General features: G+C 42.1%; 1 protein-coding gene across 3 annotated transcripts in view; it reads right to left on the reverse strand.

Annotated features, from left to right (window-relative positions):
- Piezo2 (piezo type mechanosensitive ion channel component 2) overlaps positions 1-25,558 on the reverse strand; it is a 376,725-nt gene that overhangs the window by 99,117 nt on the left and 252,050 nt on the right. For all 3 annotated transcript variants that reach the window (XM_036205320.1, XM_036205319.1, XM_036205318.1), the window contains exons 8-12: positions 9,412-9,574; positions 7,056-7,175; positions 4,823-4,861; positions 3,319-3,457; positions 1,515-1,663 (exon numbers count right to left, since the gene is read on the reverse strand). In XM_036205320.1, the coding sequence (XP_036061213.1) occupies positions 1,515-1,663; positions 3,319-3,457; positions 4,823-4,861; positions 7,056-7,175; positions 9,412-9,574 (610 nt within the window). The remainder of the gene's footprint in view (positions 1-1,514; positions 1,664-3,318; positions 3,458-4,822; positions 4,862-7,055; positions 7,176-9,411; positions 9,575-25,558) is intronic.

A 25,558-nucleotide genomic window follows, 5' to 3' on the forward strand; every position in this document is an offset into this window, starting at 1 on the left:
AGAATGATGCTGCCTATGTGTGGTCTCAGAGATGTCTGAGAGTTTAGCTGCGTTTTACTGTGTAGTTTTGAGTAAATAGGGCTCCTTGGGTCCCTGTTTTTGCCTGTGATTAAAAGTCCCTAAACAGGGGACTTCCCTGGTGGACAGGAGCTTCTAACACATTTATACTGTGACTCCTTTAGGACAGCGGGAAAGCACCAGGTGAAGGCAAATCTTGAAGGTCGTACTGTTGTTTTGACAATGGGTCATTTTTCTATTAAGAAAAAAATATTATCCTCAAAGTGGTTGCATTTTAAGTTGTACTTCTTTAGGAAAAAGCACAAAATTGCCTAGCTTAAAGAGTGGAGAAAAAAAATCCTCAAAACTGTTTGTATGGGTATAAAATCAGAATTATCAGTTGCATTCCTAACATGTTTGATAATTAACAATCCCCAACTTGCCAAGGTTAAAAGATGCATGCATAGGAAATGGAAGCAAGCAGTCAGAGGGCAGAAGTAAATCCGTTTAAAGCATGGGGTTGGGAACTTCCCAATGATCATCTTTAATTTGGAAGGATGTTTTTTTTAAATACCTTCTAGCCACACGTGGCCATGTCCTTGCTAGAATCTGAAACTGACTTACACACAAGCTCATGTAGGAAGGACCGGTACTGGGTATCCGGCTAAAGTGTCCAGGAGCTGACTCTGCAGCACTGTTTCCATCTCTACTCAGGGTCTGCGTCTCTGCATTCCAGGCAGGCTAGAACTTTCAATCCTCCTGCCTGTGTTCCACCAAAACCTGGTTCAACAACCCTCAATCTCTGTCTCTGTTTCCCCCTGCCCCTTTGCCCTCCCACCTCACCACCTCTTGTTATCACCATCAGGAGTACAAAGTCTCACCACTGGCCACAGGATTTGGAGGAATTATACTTTAAATAGGGATACTATGTCTTTCAAAACAAATTAACTCTTTCAAGATTGTTTTAAGGGAAGGGAGAGGTTAGAGCATTCTTTATCATCCGTATATAAACCAAAGGACTATTTTTGAAGCTGGAGGTGGAGATTTGGAGATGGAGGTGAGCAGAAGCATGTATAAATGGAAAATATGCAAAGAAGCTCTTGGGAACCATGACAGCTGGATGACTGCTCCAGTAAGAATGTTATTGTAATGAATACGGACAAATTCTCATCCAAATCTAAGATCATGTATGGCCACTCCCTTCTATGAGAGAAATAAAAATAGCCCACAGTTTTAAAGACCTTAATATCTTCCAGAAAAGCTATCCCCTGTGTCCTCTTAAGTTAGCAAAACAGGAGCCAGTTAAACCCCATAAGTCAATTTGAGACAAACATATTAACATTTGAAAAGAAGGTAAGTGAAGATGATATAATTTTGTAATCTATAACATAAAAAAAAATCCCATGAAAAACTTACATATCCAACCAATGTCTGCCATAGCCTATTGAAGTACCTATCCTGGTGAGAGGCTTGGGGTCTATACCTACTGCGCCAGGGAGGCTGCTGCAAGTACTCACCATCATAGCGATGAGGGCACAGATGTAACTTTGCTTCATGATGAACTGGAACACGGTGACCATGGCATGGATTCTCACACTCCTCTTTTCCTCTTGGCTTCCCTCCCCTTCTGAATCTTCTTTCTTGTCCTCATCTTCCTCTTTCTTTTCTAGATAGACAAGTACTTCATAATACTAAGTATGCATGTGGTTGATATCTATCTCAATGTCAACCTCCACACTACATCATGTGGGGTTTGGGCAGAGTCTTTTGGTATAGGAAGTGTTTCCAACTAATACAGCGTCTAAAAGTGAGTTCTGCTTGATGAAGATAATGGCCCAGGGATGCTGAGAAGAGTTTCCACTGAAGCAAGTATAGAGCGATCCTTCTAAGATGGTCTCCAAAGAGTCCATCCTCTGGTATTCATGGCTGTCTATCTTGATCCTTGAATAGAACACTCTTGAAGAAATGGACTGTCACTTCCCAGATTCAGGTTTTTTGTTTTGTTTTTTGTTTGTTTGTTTTTGGTATTGGGGAATGGACCTAGGGCCCATTGTAAGCTGGGCAAATGTCTGCCACTGAGCTACATTTCCAGACCAACCAGATTCAGTTAGAAAGGAATGTGGCTTTCACTCCAGACATCTCTCAACCAACCACTGTCTTGCTTCTAGAGAGAAACCAGCTACCATGTTGTAACTTCCCAATGGAGAGACGAAGGTAGCCAGGACCTGATGCATTCAGCTGGCCATCAGTTGGCAAGTCTCTGATCAGCAGCAGCTCCAAAGTGAGGTTAGAAGTAGATTGCACCCCAGGTAAGCCTCCAAATCAGACCTCAGAGGTAAGAATGCCCAGAAACTGATGACGGACCTCAAGCCTTGTCACACCCAGATACCTGACCCAGGTATAGTACTAAATATTGATATGCCACCAAGACGTTCCTTTTGATTTTCTTGCCTAAATTAACTGTGACACATATTATTAAGGTGTAAGAGAGTTATACCATGTGAAGAACAAACCCACTCATAGAACAGTGGTAACTCAGTTTCTTCTACCCAGGCTGCAGTCAGGCTTTTTGGACACTAGTCCAGTGTCTCTTTACTTTCTCCAACATTACAATTGGTTGAGACTAGGGTTTATAGTAAAATTCATGAATCATGCCCAGCAATAAAAGGATAAATCAAATGGATCTGAGAATTATCAGCATGCTAAGTTCTTGGTATGGTGTGTGTGTGTGTGTGTGTGTGTGTGTGTGTGTGTGTGTGTGTGTGTGTGTGTGTGTGTGTAAAACACTTACACATAGGTTTAATGCTATAAAAAGTTAACATGTTGCCAGATGAATTTACTCTTGCTTGCAATGTCAGCCCTTGGGAGGTACAGGCAAGGGAAGTCTGAGGCTAGCCTGGTCTACATGTCAGTCAAGCAGGACTACACAGCAAGAACCTATTTCACAAAAGTTAGCACCCTCAAATTTTTTTCTCACATTTTATTTTTCAACGCCCCCCCCTCCCCAGGGCTGGAGAGATGGCTCAGCCGTTAAAGGCTAGGCTCACAACCAAAGCCCCTGCCCTGCCCCATCCCATGCCATTTATTTTGTGTGCAAGAGTCAAATGTGAATAAAAACACAGTGGTGTAAATACAGCTCTAAAGAAATGGGCCTAATTTTACTGATCATGGACATCAATATCTCTGTTTAAAAACAGAGCCTGTTGGAGAGTCAAGAACCGAATTATACACAGAACAACAGGAAGCAGCGTCAACTTTCTGAATGAAAGAGAATGGAGCACAACCCTGAGCCAGTCTGCTCACTTCACTGTGAAGCATTACCTGAGGACTCCTCCGAGGCATCCCATCGGTACTGGGGAGTGGTGTACAGGTCAGTCTTGGCGGGACCGTTCTCTAAGGGCAGACTCGGGTGGATGGTGTGGTAGTCCACAGGGTTGCCATTCACGGTCACCAGAAGACCCTGCCGGGGAGCAGGAAAGAGGACAGAAGTGATTGCAGTCTGTTTTCTCTGAAGTCACGCCTCTTCCTTCCCAAAATCCATGCATAACCCAGGATGAAAAGCTGATTAGAGCCATTTAATAAATCTCCAAGTATTTTTTATCAAGATGGATCCTGCACGCTGTCTCCAAATTTGGTCTCTATAGACTAGCGACAGTAAAATGCATCCCTGATCTTTCTGCACTCCTGCAATAAACCATGTGACAGACTGTTCGCACTATAAATACAAACTGTGCCAGCTTGTGGGGCCCTCCCTGATCAAGGTCTACTCTCTCTACTGCACATCTTCCAGACATCTGGCTATGTGGTCCTCCATACCTTCCCTGGGTCTCCACCCTGGTCTTGTTCCAGACCCTACTCACTCTGCACAGGGCTAAGCAAATGGTCTCCAGGTCTCCCACTTCACTTAGGTGTTCTTTTCCTCTCATTGCTCTGGCATTATATGAGACAAACATAAATATACATACAGGCAATTTACTTCCCATTTATGTAATAATTACCACAGCTGCAGATGGGAATGTCTTAGAGACAGACTGGTCAACAGGGTTAGGGACAATAACTTGGTCAGTATGGTGCCTGCTTTTCAAGAACAGGGGGCCTGAATTGGGTTCCCACGATATATACAAAGAAAGCCAGGCACAGTGGCATGCCCATGTAGTCTCAGAGCTAGGAAGGCAGAAACAGGCTCACTGACCAGCTGGAATAGACTAAAGAAAGTTCCAGGCTAGTGAGAGACATTGCTATAAAAAAAACAAACACCAAACAAACAAACAAACAACAACAACAAAAACCAGTCAGAGGACAGCTCCTGAGAAATGGCACCCAAGGTTGTCCTCTGGCTTCCATAATCACACACACACACACACACACACACACACACACACATGCACATTTACCTGCACATACATATGCACTTACACATATGTGTGTACCCTCACATACACAAACAGGTGCATATATGTACACACATATACATACACACAAAAAAGAACAATGCTCCAAATAGGGCTTTTTCAAAATATAAGTATGTTTTGTGTATTATATTCAGTCTCATAGTACATGAGTCAAAATTTTTAGAGTAATAAAGCTGATACAACTTCTGAAAAAAAGAACCTGAAGAGTTTATGGGAATTTACAGATAGTTAAAAAATACTTAAAGAATCTAACTCCACTTGCCACTTTTTTTTTGTCAGAGCTGAGGACCAAACCCAGGGCCTTGCGCTTGCTAGGCAAGCGCTCTACCACTGAGCTAAATCCCAGCCCCCTCCACTTGCCACTTTTAAGTCACTTACATAAGCACAAATGACAATTCTAAGGATATACTAACATCAGATGGTTTGTAGTCATCTTGGGTCATGGATAAAAGCTGCAAAAAGCAAGGCAGGACAGCATGTTAATTGGTAAGCTAAAAGCAATCTAAAGTACATCTTCATTTGTACATGTTTCTATAGGCAAACCTAGCTTCTCATTAACTGGATGCTAGTATGTTAGAAAGGCCATGCAAAACACAACAGACCATTGAACTGGATATCCCCATTTATCATAACCATTTCCCAGCTCTGATTTTCAGTTACACAAACAAATAAACAATCATAAGCCATGAGATTATAAGCACTTTTATGGACACAGTGAGCTCTGCCCTACAGTGACGTTAGAACACTCTGTGCCTCTCATCAGGACTTTGCCCAGATTTTGTATATGGCATGATAGTCAGATGTCCTGTTCTGTTTTGCAGAATGTTAAAAAAAAAGCACATAATTCAAGGTTAATAGTTAAGAAAACTAATAGTCATATGCTCCTTAATGGCTAGGCACATTCTGGGGACTGCATCATCAGGCAACCTCACTTTTGTGTGATACTGCAATTACACTAACCTCAAAGGTGCATAAAGCCTGCTCCACTCCCAGGTCATAGGGCCAAGACTACCATTCCTAAACTGCAAACTTGACAGCATGTTACCACACTGAAGCCTAGCTCCAGTGGAAACACAAAGATCACTTATACATCTAAAGTTAGAAAAGGTGCTGTAAAAATATGGTATAAAAGGTAAGTAAGAGCAACCCATCTTTAAGGGGCACTTGCTGTGAATGGAGTTTGAAGGACTAGAGACAGCTTTGAGGGAGTCAGCAAAGAGCAATAAATGGATGTGATGGCCTAGCATGTAACTGCACCTTTTGTGGATTCCATAAATGCTGCACACTTAGGCTGCACCAGAGTTATTTTAACAGTGTGATCTTAATATATCAACCATGTTTGTGCTGTGCTACTACATCACAGGCTATAAGAACTTCTGAGGTCACTGTAATTTGTAAGACCAATGTCCAGTATGTGGGCCATCATAATGTGTTTGGTGCTTGTTCATCCTGGCTCATCAAAGATGTTCTTAGGAGAATCTGACTTTTGTTTTGTTTTCTGTGTATGACCAGCATTGGTGGTGGTGGTAGTGGGTCTACAATCACGGCTCTATTTGGGGTTTGGGTTTTTGATTTGCACTCAGGCACCGTGGCTTCTCAGACATTATGCAAAGATCAACATATGAACAGAAATATTTGTAACCTTTTCTCCCTCGACAGGGTCTTGGGGCCCTCAGGACCCCATGGGACTTAATTTGCACACTGTCTAGCTATCCTATCACTATTACTTAGTGAAATAGGCAAGATAACACCTGGGAGACAAGGGAAAACCCTCAAGTATCTCAGGCATGATGCCTGACCCAAGATGCACCACACCTGTGCCATGTTGCATCCCACCTGCATTATGGTGCACCCCACCTGCCCCATGGTGCTGTCCTTCCTTACAGTAGTTCCTCTGTTTCTCACTCCTTCTCAGCACAAGAGACCGACACTGAGAGCAGGGCTGTGTGTCTTGAAGAAACTCGTCTGCCACTGAATGTATCAGAGTCTCCTGGGTTCTCTACCGTGCTGGGATTGACTTGCCAGCCCTATTCTGGACCACAATACCTGTCTCAGTGGCTTTGCAAACGGGCTCTTAAGTTGGTGTAGCACAAGCCAGAATGAATTCAAGCTGACTGGCAATAGTGAAATATTTCATATAACTTACACATTACAAGAGTTATGTGAGCCAACACTCTCTCTGCCTGTGCCTAAAAAACCAAGAGGCCCATAATCATATACAGGGAGAGTCTGGACCTTCCCCAGTCAGTTATGGAGTTACCAATATGGCCAGTTACTCTACACAGTGAACAACTGTGCTATAGTGTAGCCACCTTTAAACCTCCATCTCTCAGTGTCAACAGTTTATTTCCTTTATTTTTGTTTTAAATATTTTAATTTAAAACATCAGGATTTTTTAAAATAGGATTAATACATTCAGTCAAAGTGATGAATATATAAAAGTGTTCTCTTCTGGGGTCGAATGGGAGCACATACTTCCTTTAAAAGCCCCAGGTTTGGCTCTGACAGAGGGTTTTGGAAATAGTTACCAAAGGTGTATTATTTCTATAAGTCAGAAGCAATGTGAGCTGACCACTGGTATTGAACCCCACATTTAACAGCAAAATACAGATGCAGAAAACTAAACGGGGAGCCTAGAGTTCTTACTTTTCTCTCATCCGTAGGGTACTGGGTTGCATACCACAGGCTCCGCCTCCTCTCTGCTGTGTTCTGATTGGAGCTGCAGTCCAGGGTGCCCTCCTCTTCCTTCGCCATCTCCTCCTGCACCTAAAACACAGAATTATGAGAACAACTCTGCTTCCCAAAGCAGATCCACAAACCACTGCACTTTGCCCCATGTGTTCAAAGTTAGTGTATGACACAGATAGGATTTGATCAATACTCTCCGAAAATAACAAAATAGTGTCATGTGGGGTTGGGGATTTAGCTTATTGGTAGAGCACTTGCCTAGCAAACACAAGGCCCTGGGTTCAGTCCTCAGCTCTGGGTTAAAAAACAAAACAAAACTGTCATGTGCTTCATACAAACATCACTATGTATTGTTGTCTGATCCTGTTAAAGCTTCACATGTTACAGACGTTAAATACCCATGGCTTCTCTATGTGTATTCTAAACTGTACCAGAAAATATTGATGCGACTGGTTCTTAGGACAAGCACTTCTAAAAGAGTATGAAGTTAACAGTGTAATCCACTCACTGGTGAATCTTTCATTAAAATGTTTTTAAACCCAGGGTTTTGCTATGTAGCCCAGGCTGGCCTTAAACTCACAACTTTCATGGCTTAACCTCCAGAGGGCTAGGAACATAGACATGTGTCACCATGTCCAGCAAGATGACATTTAGTAAATACGGATTCATCTGGAGCTCTCACACAGTATGAAGGAACAGAATGTACTGAGTGGACTAGTTTGTCTTTCCAGCAAAGGTGCACCTGGAAAAAGGGAATTACTTTGTAACTCATATTCATAATGTACATAACATTATTCAGAAGTAGTTCCCTCTTCATATATTTTAAGTTTTGTGTGAAAATTTTATTGATGATACACACACACACACACACACACACACACACATACACACATACTCATGTGTTTATGGAGGAAGCTAACAATAAAAATCTTAAAGGCTTTTATTAGCACGGTCAGTTTAAAAAAGGAATTGGAGAAAGGTGCAACTCAAGAACTCAAGATGATTCCTTCCTTCTGACCTCACAAATCATCTGTTACTTTGCATCCGTTCTTTGGGCTCCAACAGGAAGACATCCGTGCAACAGGAACTAACTAGCAAGGATGGACTCTGAGACTCTGGTATTAATTACTGCTGTCCTCCATGTGTGACATGGGAACAGAGGGTCACGTAGGAGGGAGACACACTCCCACTTCTGCAGGTGGCAGTTCTGCCAGGGATAGAAGGAGGCACGTGCCTCACCCAGTTTCACTGACACTGTTTAATCTGGACAGCACCTACTTTGGGGGGACCTGGGTTTTGTTTGTTTATGTTGTAGAATGTGTAGCTTTAGTGACTGTGGGTTTTGTCTGTCATTATGTCACACTGGCCCTCAGGTGAGCCCATTACACATTTGGCCTTCAAGATGGGTCCCCTGCAACTGGTGATAGCAGCAGAACTTCTAGCACATTCGGTGAGGGCAGGAAAGAGATAAGCAAAAACTGTTCCCAGGCCCAAGACTAGCAGCAGTTCAGAGGAGGCTGCACTGCACCTTGGCCGGGGATCCGTGGACGTGCACAGTGCCCCCTGCAGGTGGAAAGGAGAAAGGCACTTCTTCTGTGTGCCAGTCCCCTCCCTGCCTTACAACAGGTGTCCCAGCCATCTAGGAGACTAAAGGCATGAAAAGGACTAAAGGCAAAAGAAAAGAGAAACCACATAAGCATTGCTCGTCCTGTCCCAAGTGTTAAGCCCTCGTTAGTATTCCTATAGGGGAAAAGATAGTGCTCTATGGTGCTTGAGGGCAATGTCACCGTGGGAGCCATGGGTACCAGTGGGAGTTGAGCTTCTATGATGGCTTCTGTCCTCGTGGGCCAGAGGTGTCAGAGAACACTGGAATACAGGGTTGTATGGTCTCTAAGACTATGCTGTCATACTTAGACTCAAATCCAATCTGTATCATCCAGTAAGTGTGTAACGTCAGAACACTCATCTCTCTTAGTTCACTTTGTCACCTGAGACAAGCGCACTACTCATTCTTTAGTTACTTAATGCATGGAAGGAAGGATACACAAAAACAGCCAGCACACTGTCTCTTGGATTAGTGAGTGCCAAATAAAAATTAATCTTTCATTATTGTTACCAATTGCCATTTGTGGCTGCACACATTGGTGCTAGCAATGGGGAGCTGGCATCTGGGCGGGTAGTATTTACTCAGAATTATACCAATATGTGAAAACACTTCAGCTTTGCTAAAACAGTGTTGAGTAGACTGCTGGTAGTACAACCACACCTCCCAGAGATTCCAGACAGGAGTAGGAAATGTTTGCCAAATCCTTACAAGGGGCTCTTGCAGCCAGATGCGGATCAGCGTGGCCAATGTGTAGTACATCACCAGCAGGAGAATGGGGTTGGCATGGTGATACCAGGACAGCTCTGGGTTTACTATGATCTTCCAGGTGCTGGAGCAGTCTGTCTGAATGACAGATTTGATTCCAAACAACCTGTTCAAAAACAAAGAAGTGTGGATATCTGTAGTCAATTGTGGCAGGTTAGCGCATTTGAGAGTAGATATAAAGCTACACATTACATAATATATACTGAGATATATACTATTCATGCATACTTAGATAAGTAGGAGAGAGATGAGAGTTTTGAAGAACCTTTAGGATTTTGCCAGGTTGAGAAGCTGGACTGGGAAGAAACTCAGAAATGATAAGGTGAGAACACAGACTCCGTCTTACCACCTCATTCTATCTCCTTGGGACGCTCAAGACTTCCCACAGCTCCAAGGTGGTATTTTCCTTGTGCTCCACAACAATTTTATTTGTATCATAACTTGAATTTTTATTAGTCACTTTGGTGCTAGTTAAATTTTAAGTTCTTCTGAGCAGGGAATGTATCTTGTCATTTTGCTTTCAGGATATGCATAGTATAGGAAAGGTTTTATGTGTAAGCATATGTAATTGAAGCAAGCACACCAAGGATTAGGTGATCACAGTAGAGACTGAAGGGTCTTAATGTTCCAGCTAATAAAGGAAGCTGGGCTGGAGAGATGGCTCAGCAGTTAAGAGCACTGCTTCTTCTTCCAGAGGACCTGGGTTCTTCCACCCACATGGCAGGTCACAACCATTGGTAACTCCATTTGCAGGGGATCCAATGCCCTCTTCTGGCCTTCATGGGTAGTGCATCCATGCAATACACAGATGTACATTTTAAAAACAAAATCAAAACCCAAACCAACAAAAACCACCCATACACGTAAAACAAAACTTCAGAGTGGGTGGGGAGAAGAAAGAAAAGAAGGGAGGGAGGGAGGGAGGGAGAGTTTTCAGAACTGAAAATACAGTTTCCTGTTACATGCTTCTGTTGCTTAGAACCTACCCTGTCACATGAGGACGTATGCAAATTTGACATCACATTAACCACAGGATCTATATGTTGATTCAAAATACAGATTACACTAAATCCTGACACAACTTTTAGAAATTTATATTTTAGTTGCCTGCCAGCCCTATGAAAATCATAGAATTATTAAAATGCCAAATATGTGATAACATGCTAGTGAGACCAACCAAATGAGCAAATGTTTCATTTCAGGTCAGACTTGGCATGAATAATTACTCAGTGCCAATATTATGGGAGCAAATATTGAACTTGGTCAGAGTTCTACAGCTCAGACATAAAAGCCAAATATTATGTAGTAGAATTTCTGTGAAAATTATTTTTGTCAAATTTCATTTATGGGCAATTTGAGTTTTTCAAAGCTTGGTAATTAATCACTTACTTTGAAAGGACGGCTTACTTTTATGGTGCTTGTTAAAATTTGAAATGGTTTATGTTAATGTTAATTTCTACTATGTAGCCTGAACGTTCCTGGTTACATAATGGGAAAGTATGCAAAACATGATTTGTTTTTTTTTTTTAAAAAAAAGTTGAAAATGTGACATATTAAGAAAGCCATCTTCCCAAACAGTTTTCTAAGAAATGATGCTAATAAATCATTAAGTTTTTCTATGGGGATGAGCGCCACCTCTTTCTATTGTTTGTGCTGATTCTTTTGAAAAATGTTTATTTTACATGGATGAGTGTTTTGCCTGCAGGTATGTTTGTGCACTACTTGGGGTACCCAGGGAGGCCAAAAGAGGGCATTGGATCCCCTGGGATTGAAGTTACAGACAGTTGTGGGGGCACCATGTGGGAGCTGGGTATCCAAATGGGGTCCCCTACAAGAGCAGCCAGTGCTCTCAATCACTGAGCCATCTCCCCAGCCCCATTTCCACTGTTTTTAAAAGAAATCACTAACTTCTTTCCTTCCTTCTCCTCCTCTGCTTCTTCCTTCCCCCTTCTTCTTTTTTTCAAACAGATTTTACTATAGAACCTAGAACTCCCTATGTAGACTAGCCTTGAAGACTGAAATCCACCTGCCTCTGCCTCTCATGTGCAACCCCATGTCCAGCATACGTCTTTTCATTTTAAGCAAGCATGCTCCACTCAGGTGTAAGATCATCAAATACCACATGATATTCTCTTACAAACTGCCCAGTGCTGCATTTTCTGTAACAATGAAGCGCAGTGTAAGCACACTGCTGGACTTGGATTTCAAAGAAAGCAAAAAGAAAACAGATGCAAAACGAATTATCACTTCCTATAATAAACTTGCTTTATTACAGGTCTTTATTTCTTAAGCTCAGTGAGAACTTTTTACTGAAATTAGGTTTGAAATAAAAAGCATATTGAAGTTGGCATTGAAAGATCATATTGGATTATATCAACATGAACAATTAATATATGCTAAGAGAAAAAGAAAACATACAAGAAATTCTTGAATACATTAACATATACAATTAATACATGTCAGTCCAAAGGAAAATAAAATGTATCAAAATCAAAGGAGGATGGAGTATTGAACTCCACTGAGCATCCTAAAACCTCCTGAAAATGCTTTTGCAGCTCTGGATGACAATGCAGATTTCTATACAGAGCACATGGAATGAAATGCTCATTGGATAAACTGAATATTTTAACCTGAGCAGGAGGTTTCAACTTCCGAGGCCCCATCCTTCAACCGAAGAGTCCTTGTCATCCTTAGCTTAGACCTAGTTTGGCTCCATTAGAAAGAAATTCGATAATAACTCCCCACAGGTGCTCACAAAATAAGCAAACTGTTTTAAATCACAACCAGTATTTCACCCTTCTGGAACAATACTGTGGCTTACTCCACATCGAATTTGCTCATTTCTACACCAACACTGAAGAATCAGACGTACAGTCTGATCTGTAGTAGTAAATGGGTCTCGACAAATGGGCAAAAGCTACAGAACGGTCTCTCTAACTGCTCTCATCATTGTTCCAAAACCTGACAGAAACAATTTCTGGGAGCGAGGGTTAATTGTGGGTTATGTTTCAGAGTATGGAGTCTACCTCTGTAAGAAGGTATGGTGAGGATACAGGTGCCATGGCCCCAACCCCTCACATCATGGTGGAGCAGGAAATGGCAGGCTTTAGCCAGAAGTGAGCCTGGAGTAGAACCCTCATCTCCAGTGGTCTATACTTACCATCTGGGTCATATGTCTCTAAGGTTCTATAATTTCCTAAATACTGCCACCATCAGGAGAGCGTGTTCAAACATATGAGTATGTTTGGGCTGTATCAAACTCAAACTCAAAAATATGGCCACAGACTATCATCCATTAATTATCCATTATTAGAATTTTGCTTTTCAACAGGGTAAATAGTGCAAGACCAGTTCTTTCTTTCTCTCTTTCTCATACACACACACACACACACACACACACACACACACACACACACACACACACGGATTATATACTGCAGTAAATGTTTGTATATAAGATGGGGCATTCGTGGTTGAAACTTCCCATCCTTTCTAGTGTTGGAATTCTAGAAGTCTATGCAGTGTTAGCCGTTAGATAATCTGCTTAGCTTTTCCTTTTCCAGGAGTTCATCTAGACATTGACAACCGAAAGGAAAGTGACTGTGTAGACCCTGCATTCAGAGACTCATTGAGGCACTCAGCGGAAGGTGGTGTGAAGCCCGCCCTGTGTTTGAGTGTCAAGGACAGGCAGTGGGAAGGTTGGACAATGCTGGGGCAGGTAGTCTGTAAGAGGAGATGGGCAGGTTAGAGAAGAGAGATCCTGAAAACTGGTGCAATTTTGACAGGTGTTGAGATGGTGACATGAACCCAAGACTCCAGCTGAGTACTGATGTGCCACTGGGTGTTGCTGAGCCTGATCCTATCCTAACAGGATTCTCAGGACTGCCAGTATCTCCATAGAGTTCCCTTGTGCCCCAGAACAATTTCATTTCTAGTCATAATCTTAATTTCTACTTGTAGTGTGTGGACTCAGTTCTGCTACTCAGTCAAACTCTAATTTCTTGTCATCTTGTCTTCAGGACTTGCCTCGGGTAAAGAAGGTGTTGTGTGCAAACATATTTAACTGAAATAAGACACAAGAATAACTTATAATATGGATGTGATCATGGTTGTGGGATGAGTCAAGACTAAGAGATGGTAACGTTTCTCCTCTTGAAAAAAAAAATAATAAAAATGGAAGGAAGGATGTTAAGGATTCCCACAGGAGTATTCAGAGAACTATCACTGCTACATCTGTGACTTTCATCATCTTCGTTTGGAAACTAAAAACATTCAGAATAAGTATATAATACAACTATCAAAGAATCCACTGTCATTTATCTAAACATGCATCTTGAGTCACATAGAGTAGATATTTACTGCTCTTTGGGCTGCAAACAAGAATCTTCCACTCCACCTTCTGAATGAATCAGTAAGTAAATGTATGTGTTAAGAGTCAGTACTGATGGGGAATATCTGAGAGCCCAGGTGCTGTGAGTTGGAGGTGGCTCGTTCCTTGGAGTTTCGTGCACTGGGGTTCTTACTGGTTCTTACAGTGTGATGATGTTCAGAGGTTGGTCCCTCAGTTGGGACTGTGGGACCCTCCATTTCCCACTGGCTTCTTCTTTGTTGATGTGATCTCTCCCACATCTGGTCCTGACATCTGCCATGCTACTACTGACACCATGCCCTTCCATTTCTAGAACTGTGACCAACACATTACCCCCATTCTTCCTAAAATTATCGTGCTTTGGGTGTCCTGTTATAGTAATGAAAAACTAATTCACCTAGTTTAAGATAAAGAAACACTGACAGATTCAAATATCCAAGAGAGTCCAAGTATGAGGCCACCTGGCTGATCCTCTCAAGAGTACACAAGGACACTTTGCTCAGAGCACTATGTACAAAACTCATTGACACTTTGTAATGAATCACAGGAACAAGCAGACTCCCTCATCACATTCTTTTGATCTGCCTTCCTCCCTAGGCCCCACATCCTTGCAGCTGGTCCTCATGCTCTGCAAGGCTTTGTTCCAGATGTCTCCTCATCCCATGGAGAAGTTATTTTGCTCTTTCTCTCTCTGAAGCACTCTAGCATCTGACAACTCATTGCTGATAACCTGACAGGATGTTTGTTTCTACTTGCACATGTTGGCAGATTTATAGGTAAGCCACCACCTGTTTTGAGGTTCATTCAGACATCTGCTCTGTCTCCACTGGAGTTCAGCAACATGCAAGAAACACTAGTGTTGTATCTATCCCCACATTTTGAAAGTAACTGTAACTGTGAAAAATACTAACATACATTCCCATGTTAACTGTGTTTACAGACACAGTCCAGAAGCACGAATTTATTAATATCCTTGGGCAATTAATACCCAGAGTGTTTTCATGCTGTAAATCTGGAACTCTAGCCAATCACCAATCCCCTTTTGTCTCTTCCCCAGTCCCTGGAATCCACTATTCTACTTTTTGGTCTATGTAACTAGATTCAGTCAAGATGGAGCTAATTTGGTTTCAATTCTGTTACTGTTTCAAGCTTGAAGTGGAACAGTTAGATCACATGGCGATTCTGTGTATACCGTTTTGAAGACCTCCAGTACAGTTTTCCAAGGTGGCTGTACCATTTTCATTCCCATCAGCAATGCAAAGGATTTCAAAGTCTGCATGTCTCTGTCTCTGTCAGTCTCTGTCTCTCTGTCTCTGTCTCTGTCTCTCTGTCTCTGTCTCTGTGTGTGTGTGTGTGTGTGCGCGTGTGTGTGTGTTGAGAATATCCATGCTCGTGGGTGTGAAAGTAAAACACTGCACTTTTAATTTACCTTTTTCTTTTCAAGAGTCCAGAGCTCTTTATGACCTAGTCTCTCATGGGAAGCCATATTCTTTAATTAAATGAGCCTTAGCTCCTTAGAATGAGCAAATGTGTAATGGGTTGATTAAAAAAAAAAATCTAAGGCAAGTGCTAAATCCTCTCATGAAGCTAGGAAGAACAGTCTTTCCAACTAGCAGAAAATGATTATTTTTGGACAACTAACCCTCCAAAGGAAACATGTATTAATCTCATTCTAACCCCCTCCCTCATCTTTTGAAATCACAGGGAAACTGGATGGAGGGAGAGAGGGAGAGAAGCAGCAGAGGAGAGACAATAGCGGCCCATCCAGGCTGCAGGATGGAGAACAGACCTGGAGGAGAGGGCCTCGCTTTAGCTGACCATGCGAACAGGATGCCACTTCTTGCATTGTCTGATATTAAAATCCTCCCTGTACTCTCAATCATCTCATCTGGAATAAGGCCTTTTGTCATTTGAAGCCTCAACTTTCTCATCTAGCAAATGAAACCAGCAACTAATACTCAAGAGGTACTGTAAGAATTAGACATGGTCACTGTTCGCTTTTTTATTCATCTATTTATTTTACATATAAGTTGCACCCCTACCCCCACCCTCCCCTCCCAGCCCTTCTCCCTCAATCCTCCCTCATCCCCCCAATGGTCTCCTCTCCCTTCTCCATCCAGGAAAAGGCAGGTCTCCTATGAGTACCAATAAAACATGGCATATCAAGCTGCAGTAAAACTAAGCACCCAGTATGAGGAGTAGGGTCCCAAAAGCCAATAAAAGAGTCAAAGACAGCCCCTGTTTCCACTGTTAGGAGTCCCATAAGAGGACCAAGCTACATAACCATAACATATATGCAGAGTGCCTAGGTCAGTCTTGTGCAGGCTCCCTGGTTATTAGTCTCTCCCAGCCCCTATGAGCCCAGGCAAGTAGACTGTGTGAGCCTTTTTGTGGTGTCTTTGACCCCTCTGTCTCCTGCACTCTTTTCTCCTTCTCCTCCCCAGTATTCCCAAACTATACCTAATCTGTGGGTCTCTGCATCTGCCTCTGTTGGTTGCTGGATTATGCCTTAACAAAGACTTGAGGGACTGAATCATGGGAAATTATTTTGTGTTGCAAACAAGATGGTTAAGTTTTTAACACAATAGACATTAGTTTCTCTCTTGAATTAATTTCTCTCATCCATAAAGGCTTAAAGCTAGTGTGGCCTATCTTTTGTGTGGACAGCAATGGTTTCAGACAGCATTTGGAGATGCTATTCATAAAGAATGAATGGGGACAGTTTTTTAATGGCACATTCACAACTGAGTGAAATACTGATGTAAGCTTTCTCTCATTAGCAGAATACTCTTTCTCCCTCCCTCTAAATGGAAAGACAATTTTGAGATTCTACCAAATGGAACAGCTTTCTGGATGGTTTCTCTGGTGGTGTTTGGTCCTTCCTTACCATTAGATTGCAAAGTCACAATTCGGTGAGTTTAATATTGATATTCCCCATCTAACCCTGACTTGTAATATCTGTCTTCTCTTATATGTCCTCATTCTGCTGGTGGTGGAAACAGGTTACCAATGCCTACTAAACAAGATGATGTTTCTTGGGAGCCTCCACAGCAGCTGTGCGTGTTCTACACAGTCAGTGCTCAGACTCACTGCAGTGGCCTCAGGAGCAGTTTCGATAATGCTTTTGAAATAGGAAATTGCAATTATCGATCTAGAGTTCAGGTTCTAATTTTGTGATCAGCATAAAAAAATCACGAGGGGGGAGTAAACAAATGGAAATGAATCAGAATCCTGGTCAGATGTTAACACTGACTGCTTGACTTATGCTTAACATTCCAGGCAACAAAACATCCAAAGACATACTGTTCCAGGTGACTTATCATCCTCAGGTGTGTTTTCCTGCCTGCTGTTCTGAACATGGCTTAGTGCCTGGCACCATCTGGTCACAGGAACTCCCCGCAGCCCAGAGTATTAGACCTTTGTGCAACTTCAGTGAGTGGCAGAAAAGGGGGCTATCTCACTACACGAGCTTTTCACCTACAGCCCCAAATTTCTACAATAACCACCCCTCCCCCCATTGAAAAGAAAACCCTAAACTTCCTACACAGTGAAGTCTACACCAGGTGCCACAGTCGTCTGCTGTTTACAACCAGCTTTATTTGACCTCCTCGTTGCTCCATCTGCATCATTTAGTGCAGGATTTGAGGTTCACGAATCTTGCAGATTTTCTCCTTCACTGTGGCTCTAAGGATGTCACCCTGCTGCTTCTCATCAAGCATCATTGCTAGGAAGACCCCGCCACGGGTCCCCTGCAGATAATATCTTCTTTGATGTTTGAAATCTAGTGCATTACCACCGGAGAAGAAACAGTTCTATTGTGCTTTGTTGTGACTTTGTGTTTGTTTAAAATGGTGATTGTAGATTTCTTGGTTTATACTTCAAAACATTTGGGTATTGGTTCTTAAAATGTGTTTTTTTGTGACCCCAGCTATACCATGTTAAACATCCTGAAGTTGTCATGTAGGTCCTTTATATCCTTTTGCTTGTCTATCACCTTCATTCCTTCTACTGTGTGTAAGTAAGTATCTCTTCTAATATCCTCTCTTAGTGGCCATCTCCTTTTTTTTTTTTCTGCAAGGCCTATTTGGCCCTTCTGCTCGCTCAGTGCATGTTTAATTCCAACTCTGAACTCTGATATTATAAAATATTTATTTTTATTATTATTTAAATTATAGGTATATTAGGTGGGCATGTACATGTGTGTGCACGTGCCCACAGAGTCTAGAAAAGGGCATCAGTCCATTGAAGCTGATGTTACCACCAGTTGCCTCATCTTGGTGTTGGGAACAAAACTCAGATCCTCTACAAAAGCAACAAGTGTCTCAACTGTGAGCTGTCTCTACAGTCCCCAAGATCTGCCATTTTAAACTCTCTGAAGTCCATTTGTTCTGTCTGTAAATTCACTTTTTAAAAATTTTTTATTTTATTTTATGTGCATTTCTGTTTTGCCTGCATGTATGTCTGTGTGAGGGTGTTGGATCCTCTAGAATTGGAGTTACAGGCAGTTGTGAGCTGCCACGTGGGTGCTGGGAATTGAACCCAGGTCCTCTGGAAGAGCAGCCATTGCTCTTAACCACTGAGCCATCTCTCCAGCCCTAGCAATTCATGCTTATTGATCCCACTTCTCTGCCCATTGCTTTGGTCCTCTTTAATCTCAGTAATATTTACATTTGCTGTCTTAAAGAGCTTGTCCTTGTCCACCTTCATTCATTTATTTTTCTTATTTTGTTATTTTTAAAATAGATTTTTATATTTCTTTTATCTATTTTTTTCTTTATTATGTGTTTTAAATTTTATACATCAGCCATGGGTTCCCCTGTCCTCCCCCCTCTCGCCCCCATCCCCACCTTCCCCAGCCCTTCCCCTCCATTCCCATGTCCTCCAGGATCAAGGCACCCCTGAGGATTCATTTAAACCTGGTGGATTCAGTACAGGCAGGTCCTGTCACCTTCCAGACTGAGCAAAGTGTCCCTGTGGACTGCTACACAACTCCAGTGAGACTACCTAGAAAATGGGACCCTAGGAAAGACTCAAGGATCACCCAATGACAGAGAAATGGATGAGATCTACATGAACAACCTGGACGACAGTGGGAGTAATGAAGGGCAAGATTTGAGGGAAAGAAAGCTTAGGGGAGCAGGAGATCCCAGCTGGATCAAGAACAGAAAGGGAGAACAAGGAATAACAGACCATGATAAATGAAGACCACATGAGAACAGGAATAGGCAGAGTGCTGGAGAGGTCCCCCAAAATCCACAATGATACATCCTCTGTAGACTGCTGGCAATGGTGGGGAGAAAGCCTGATCTGACCTAGTTCGGTGATCAGATGACTAAACACCCTAACAGTCATGCTGGAACTCTTGTCCAATAACTGATGGAAGTGGATGCAGAGATCCTCAGCCAGGCCCCAGGTGGAGCTCCAGGTGTCCAACTGTCGAGAAAGAGGAGGGTCTGAAAGAGCGTGAATTGTTGAATCCAAGATTGCAAAAAGCATAGGGACAAATAGCCAAACTAATGGAAACACATGAATTATGAACCAAAAGCTGTGGAGCCCCCAACTGGATCAGGCTCTCTGGATAAGTGAGACAATTAAATAGCTTGAACTGTTTGGGAGGCACCCAGTCTGTGGGACCAGGATCTGTCCTTAGTGCATGAGCTGGCTGTTTGAAACCTTGGGCTTACACAGGGACACTTTGCTCAGTCTGGAAGGAGGTGACAGGACCTGCCTGCATTTCTTTTAAATGATGTGTATGTGTTTGTATGCGATTCTCTCTCTCTCTCTCTCTCTCTCTCTCTCTCTCTCTCTCTCTCTCTCTCTGTCTCTCTCTCTCTCTCTCTCTCTCGTGTGTGTGTGTGTGTGTGTGTGTGTGTGTGTGTGTGTGTGTGTGTGTGTTTAGTTACCCAAGGGACCCAGAGGCGTAGAAGCCCCTGACACAGGAGTTACAGGCTTTGTGAGCTGTCCAACATGGGTGCAGGGAACTGAACTTGTGTCCTCTGGAGGAACAACACACTTTTAACTACTGCAGTCAAGCTTCCTCTCTAGACCCTTGCTTTTTATCTGTACATCACTAAGCTGTCTGAATTTTGTTGTCCTTCTTTAAAAAGCGTTGACCTTATTTGGACAGGAAGGTAAGTTACTCATCCCTCAACTGTATCTCATCAGGCTTGTTCTACAGTTTTTTTCGCGATGGGTCTGCAGCAATCTCCTGCATGCCTAGGTTAGTCCTTTCTTCTGATGAGTGGAAGGAAATGTTTCCTCACCCTCTCTGAGCTCTGAGAGTTGGCTGAGTTTATAGTTCTTCACTGTTTGTTCTTTTCACTGGAGCTTTACTTTGCCTGGCCTCAGGGAGACATGGGCAGGGCCAAGAGTTCAGCTTATGTCCTGGGGTGACCCAGTAAAATGTCTGGAGCTCCTTCTCAGCCTAGCTTCACTCTTCCTCAAGGTGAGTTCCCTCAGCCTCTCCACACTCTGCTTCCCATTTCTCCTGCCCAGAAGGACCTTCATGCTCCCCGTTCTTTCTTTCTTTGAATACTTTTTTTATTAAGAGATTTTCTGTTCATTTTACATATCAACCTCAATTCCCCTCTCCTCCCTCCTCCCACTCCCCCATTCCCACCTCCTCCAAGGCAAAGTCTCCCATGGGGAGTCATCAGAGCCTGGTGCACTCAGTTGAGGCAGGAGGTATACAACATATGCTCCCTGGTAGAGTTGAAAGGATGGGTGCTCTGACCCTGCTTATTCTCAGTCATTACAGTCCTGCAAATCTGATGTTCCATGTCTGACAACACCTATTTATGCATAGCTTCCTTTCTGATTGTGGTAGCAGGGTAGTACAGTATGTCCCATATGCCTTTAGCATCTATCTTACTTATACGCATGACTTACAATGATGTTGACGTCCTACCTATCTGCCCAGATGCTGGTGGGACTACTTACCAAAAATGTTTATCATCTGCTTAGTTACATAAACACAACATGATAATATCATCTAATTTGGAAATATATATTTATGCAAATATACATATATATAACTAATAATTACATTATTATTCTTCATTTTTATCTCCTGTATCATTTACAAGGTTTTCAAAGGTTCTGGCATCAGGAAATATCAAATATCTTGCCTCCTGCCACTGAGAATACACCCCACATAAACATGTGTCTGTTTTTCTTTTATTCCACATGTCCATCTTTCCTGAGCCCTGACCTGAGAACCTCAGGGGAAGCCCTTCTTCTCCGTTAGCTCTCTTTTCCGGTCCTTTGTAAACCATAAAGTAAGGGATGGTATATACAAGAGTGACAGTATGAGTTTGTGTCTGGGTAAATAAGAGCTCCACGGTTGTCTTAGTTAGGGGTTACGACTGCTGTGATGAAACACCATGACCACAAACAAGTTAGGGAGGACAGGGGTTCTTTGGCTTCCACTTTCCCATCACTGTTCATCACTGAAGGAAGTCAGGACAGGGACTCAAACAGGGCATGATCCTGGAGGCAGGAGCTGATGCAGAGGTCATGGGGAGGAGTGCTGCTTACTGGATTGCTCCCATTGGTTTGCTCAGCCTGCTTTCTTATAGAACCCGGGACCAGAAGGCCAGGGATAGCACAACCTAAAATGGGCTGGGTCCTCCCCCAAAACCACTAATTAAGAAAATACTCTGCAGGCTTGCCTACAGACAGATCTTAAAGAGGCATTTTCTTAATTGAGATGCTCTCCTCTCAAATGTCTTTGGTTTAGTCAACAGTTTACACTGAAAAGTGATAAATGACAAGCGCTGCCACCTTCTAGAGTTTGTTTCCAGAGCTGTCCCAGAGCTTGGTTTTTAGTCAGTCTTGTCACTCTGTCCTGATATATATGTAAAATATAACTAAATGGTCAGTCGAAAAACTGCTTTATATTAGGACACTGCCCTGACACCAGAGATCCCATACTGTCTTGTAATCTTTACATGATTTCCCTATTTCCATGTTTAACTTGTGGAAAAACTGTTTTGAACACACAGGCCAGTGTTCACCTACCACAGTAAGCAGCAGCGACTTGGGAGAATCTACAAGTCCTAGTGAGGCTGGGTTTAAAAGTCTTTTGTTAATGCCTTTCCTCTCCATCCTTCACCTGAGTCTCCGAGAAGCATGTGAAGACCAGAAGTTGCTGGTCTAACAAAATCAGGTCTCATGGAAAAGATGGAGAGACTCTAAGCAATTTCTGGCATCTTCTCCCTGCTTCCTATAGGTGTATTTGGCATTATATGTGAGGCTGGCTCAGCTGCCCATGCTTGTCTGGCTTTTGATTTCTAGAAGGAAGTATTATATAAGCCAAGAGACGGACAGCAACTGTAAGCCCAATAAGCTTGGATTAAACTAATATGCACAAATTGAACTTGGGAACTAATATTGATATCAAAACCTAGATAAATTAGTAGTTTAAAAATATTTTTAAATTTAGCTAGCTGAAAAACCTGTGAATGTTTTCAGATATGAAATAAGTAATTTTTTAAAATATGGAGTTTATATCTTAATAGAGTAATTTAAAGGTGCTATAACTTGTTAGGATCCCAAAAAGCAGTTAGGATATGTCATGAGCTCACAGTCATTGTTAGGAACATTCATTCAACAACAGAGTTCCACACAGAAATGGGCTTTATAATAATCCATACCAGCCCTCTGAAACTTTGGTTTCTTTGTTTAAAAAGATTTATTATTTTATTTTTAATTACATTTGTGTATCTCTGTGTAAGTATGTGCATATTATTACCTTATCCCCTGACGCCAAAAGAAACAATTGGTTCCCCTGCAGCTGGAGTTACAGGTGGTTGTGAGCCTCCAGATGTGGATGCTGTGAATTAAACTCTGAAAGAGCAATACATGCCCTTAGTAACTGAATCATCTGCAGTCTTTGAAACTGTGCCTTTAAGACAAAAGGGTCTGATAATTTATGTCTTAGCATCTCTCTCTCTCTCTCTCTCTCTCTCTCTCTCTCTCTCTCTCTCTCTCAGTGTGTGTGTGTGTGTGTGTGTGTGTGTGTGTGTGTGTGTGTGTGAGAGAGAGAGAGAGAGAGAGAGAGAGAGAGAGAGTTTTCTTAAAATAATTGTATCGAATTTTCAGATTACCTGGCTTTGCAAAGGAAGGAATATTTGGCCATATAAATGGGGTTGAATTATTTCACATTCTGGAGATTTCTAACAAACTACTGAAATAAAGCTTTTTATTACCTTCATAACCACTATGAGTCCTTAAACTGTCTACTCAAAAATGAGAGATTTGAGAGAATCACTATCTATGCCTCTGAATTCTTGCACACTCTTAATGGCATGGAAATGCCCTCTGATGCGTAGTAATGTGGAACACAGAGTTACATAATGGCCCATTATTCTGGAGAAACTCAAGAGGATCATTTTTCCCTTGAGCCAGGTTGAGTCCTTTTGTGTGGCTTGCTAAAGTTGTAGTAACCCAATATGGAAAGCAGCGTGTGGGGAGAGAAGGAGGAAAGGGAGAAACATTTAAGTGCACCTAACAACTATGTGTGAGCAACACTGTACCCAAGTATTTGAAGACCCCAAAGAGACTTGCCAACCATGTCAGGAACTGAACAGACAAAACAAGTGAATGTATTTAAAATTTAAGGTGATGTGATAATAGGTACAATATGTGTTAGCAGATGCTCGTAGAGCTGCACACAGCCCAAACTAGATTGATCCTAGCTCTTTCCACATTTGATTCCACTGGAGCATAAAGAGAGAGAAACTCTGGGACATAGCTACCTCTTGCCATCACTCTCTCCCTCTCTTCCTTCTACTTGGACATTGCCCCGAGATCGGGAGGTTGGCATATCATGCTCATTGACATTTATCTTACTTATGTTGCATGCATATTTTTAAGTAATAGTTACATAGGTAATTATTATGTATTCATGATAATGAATATGAATTATATATATTTAACTATATATATATAAGACTACATTTGAATATATTATTTTGCTACTAATATACATACTAAGGTGTCTTAGTAAGGTTTTTATTGCTAGGATAAACACCATGACCAAAAGCAACTAGGGAAAGAATGGGCTTATTTCATCTTATAGTTCCAGGTAACAGTACTTCACTGAGGAAAGCCAGGGCAGGAACTAAAGAACTGGAGGCAGGAGCTGACACAGAGGCCATGAGGAGTGCTGCTTACTAGCTTGCTTCCTATGGCTTGCTCAGTTCAATTTCATATATCATCCAGGACCACCTGCGCAGGGGTGCCACTCCACCCCAGTGGACTAAACCCTCCTCTACCAATTAGAAATCAAGAAAATGCCCCACAGAAATGTCTACAATCTAATGGAGGCATCATCATCATTATTGCAGTTGAGTTTCCTCTTCTGTTTTGACTCTGGCTTGTGTCAAGTTGACCAAAAAAAAAAAAAAAAAAAAAACCCAAAAACTAGTATAAAAGGATTTTCAACATCCCCATTAGAGGAATGCACGTTAAAGCCATGAGGTGGCACTACACACAGCAGAGTGGGTCACACCGAAGAGGGTGAGGACAAGTTCCAGGGGGTTTGGAGAAGCCGAGTCTCTCATTCTGTGTTGATGACAATGTGGTACAGTACCGTGTCTCTTCTAGTCTATTTCCAATGCTCTAACAACAACAATTTATAAACATTAGGTATAGACTCATTGCTCACAATTCTATAGCCACAGATTATGTGTTTGCCTTCAGCTCACCTACTCTTACAAGTGTCCTTAGTGGCCTTGTAAAAGAGGCCCTTGAGGCCCTCTGGCCCCTCTGCCACGGGAGTATACCATAAGAAGTCAACCACCTATGATCTCAGATACTACAGCTCACCCTATTCCAAGCCTACAGTCCCTTCAACTTTGACTCCTCAGTCTTAGGACCTGCAAGACTAGCTTGTGTATAAGTCATCTACTTTATTATTTCTGTTACATGGCATCTCAGACGGACTAAAGCTTTCCTTGCTCTGAGGCTACACAAATGAGTCTCCTGTGTTTTGTTGAGGAGGTGGAAGACAAGATGAGAAACAGATATTCCAGATTTAGAATATTGAGCAAGAAGCCACTAAGGTGTTTGTCATCAAATACAAAATAGATGTAGCTATCAAGCCAGAGAAGCCTTCCAGATATCTGTTCTCCATATTTCTAGCATTCTTTATGTCTTTGTTTCATTAAAAAAATGAACATAATGTTATGCTGGCAACATGCCTGTGGCTAAACTTAGCTGCACAGTGAAACTCCTAACCCAGTTATTCCACGGATCACTTACATTCTAGTAATTTTCACCGAAGCTCAATTATGACAAGTATCTTCAAAAAATGCTCCACTTCAGAGATCCAGCAGCAGTCTTTCTATTAGTTTCCAAAGAATCATTTGTTTACTCTGGTAGTGCAATATTAGAAACTCATACAAACAGGCTTAATCTGTCAGGGTCATTTTCCATTTCTCCCAGTCAGAATCGAAAAGTGAACTTCAGATTTAATGAATGAGTGGTCTGTGATGGGTTTCACACTTAGGTATTATGTTCACAAATCTCCACAATGCAGAGGAGTCCCTCTCAGCCAGTCCACGGTCCCTGGACTCACTCTCCTCAGCATCCTGGCTGTGCTCCTTTTATAATGCTGAATCTGACAGGGAATAGTAAAGCCATTGCCCAGTAGGCTAACAACATCCTGCCATGCTTGCTGGATGGCTGACTTTAAGGCTTATGGACCTACTTCAAATC

The sequence above is a fragment of the Onychomys torridus genome, chromosome 13, assembly GCF_903995425.1.
Source record: "Onychomys torridus chromosome 13, mOncTor1.1, whole genome shotgun sequence".
Taxonomy (NCBI): Eukaryota; Metazoa; Chordata; class Mammalia; order Rodentia; family Cricetidae; genus Onychomys; species Onychomys torridus.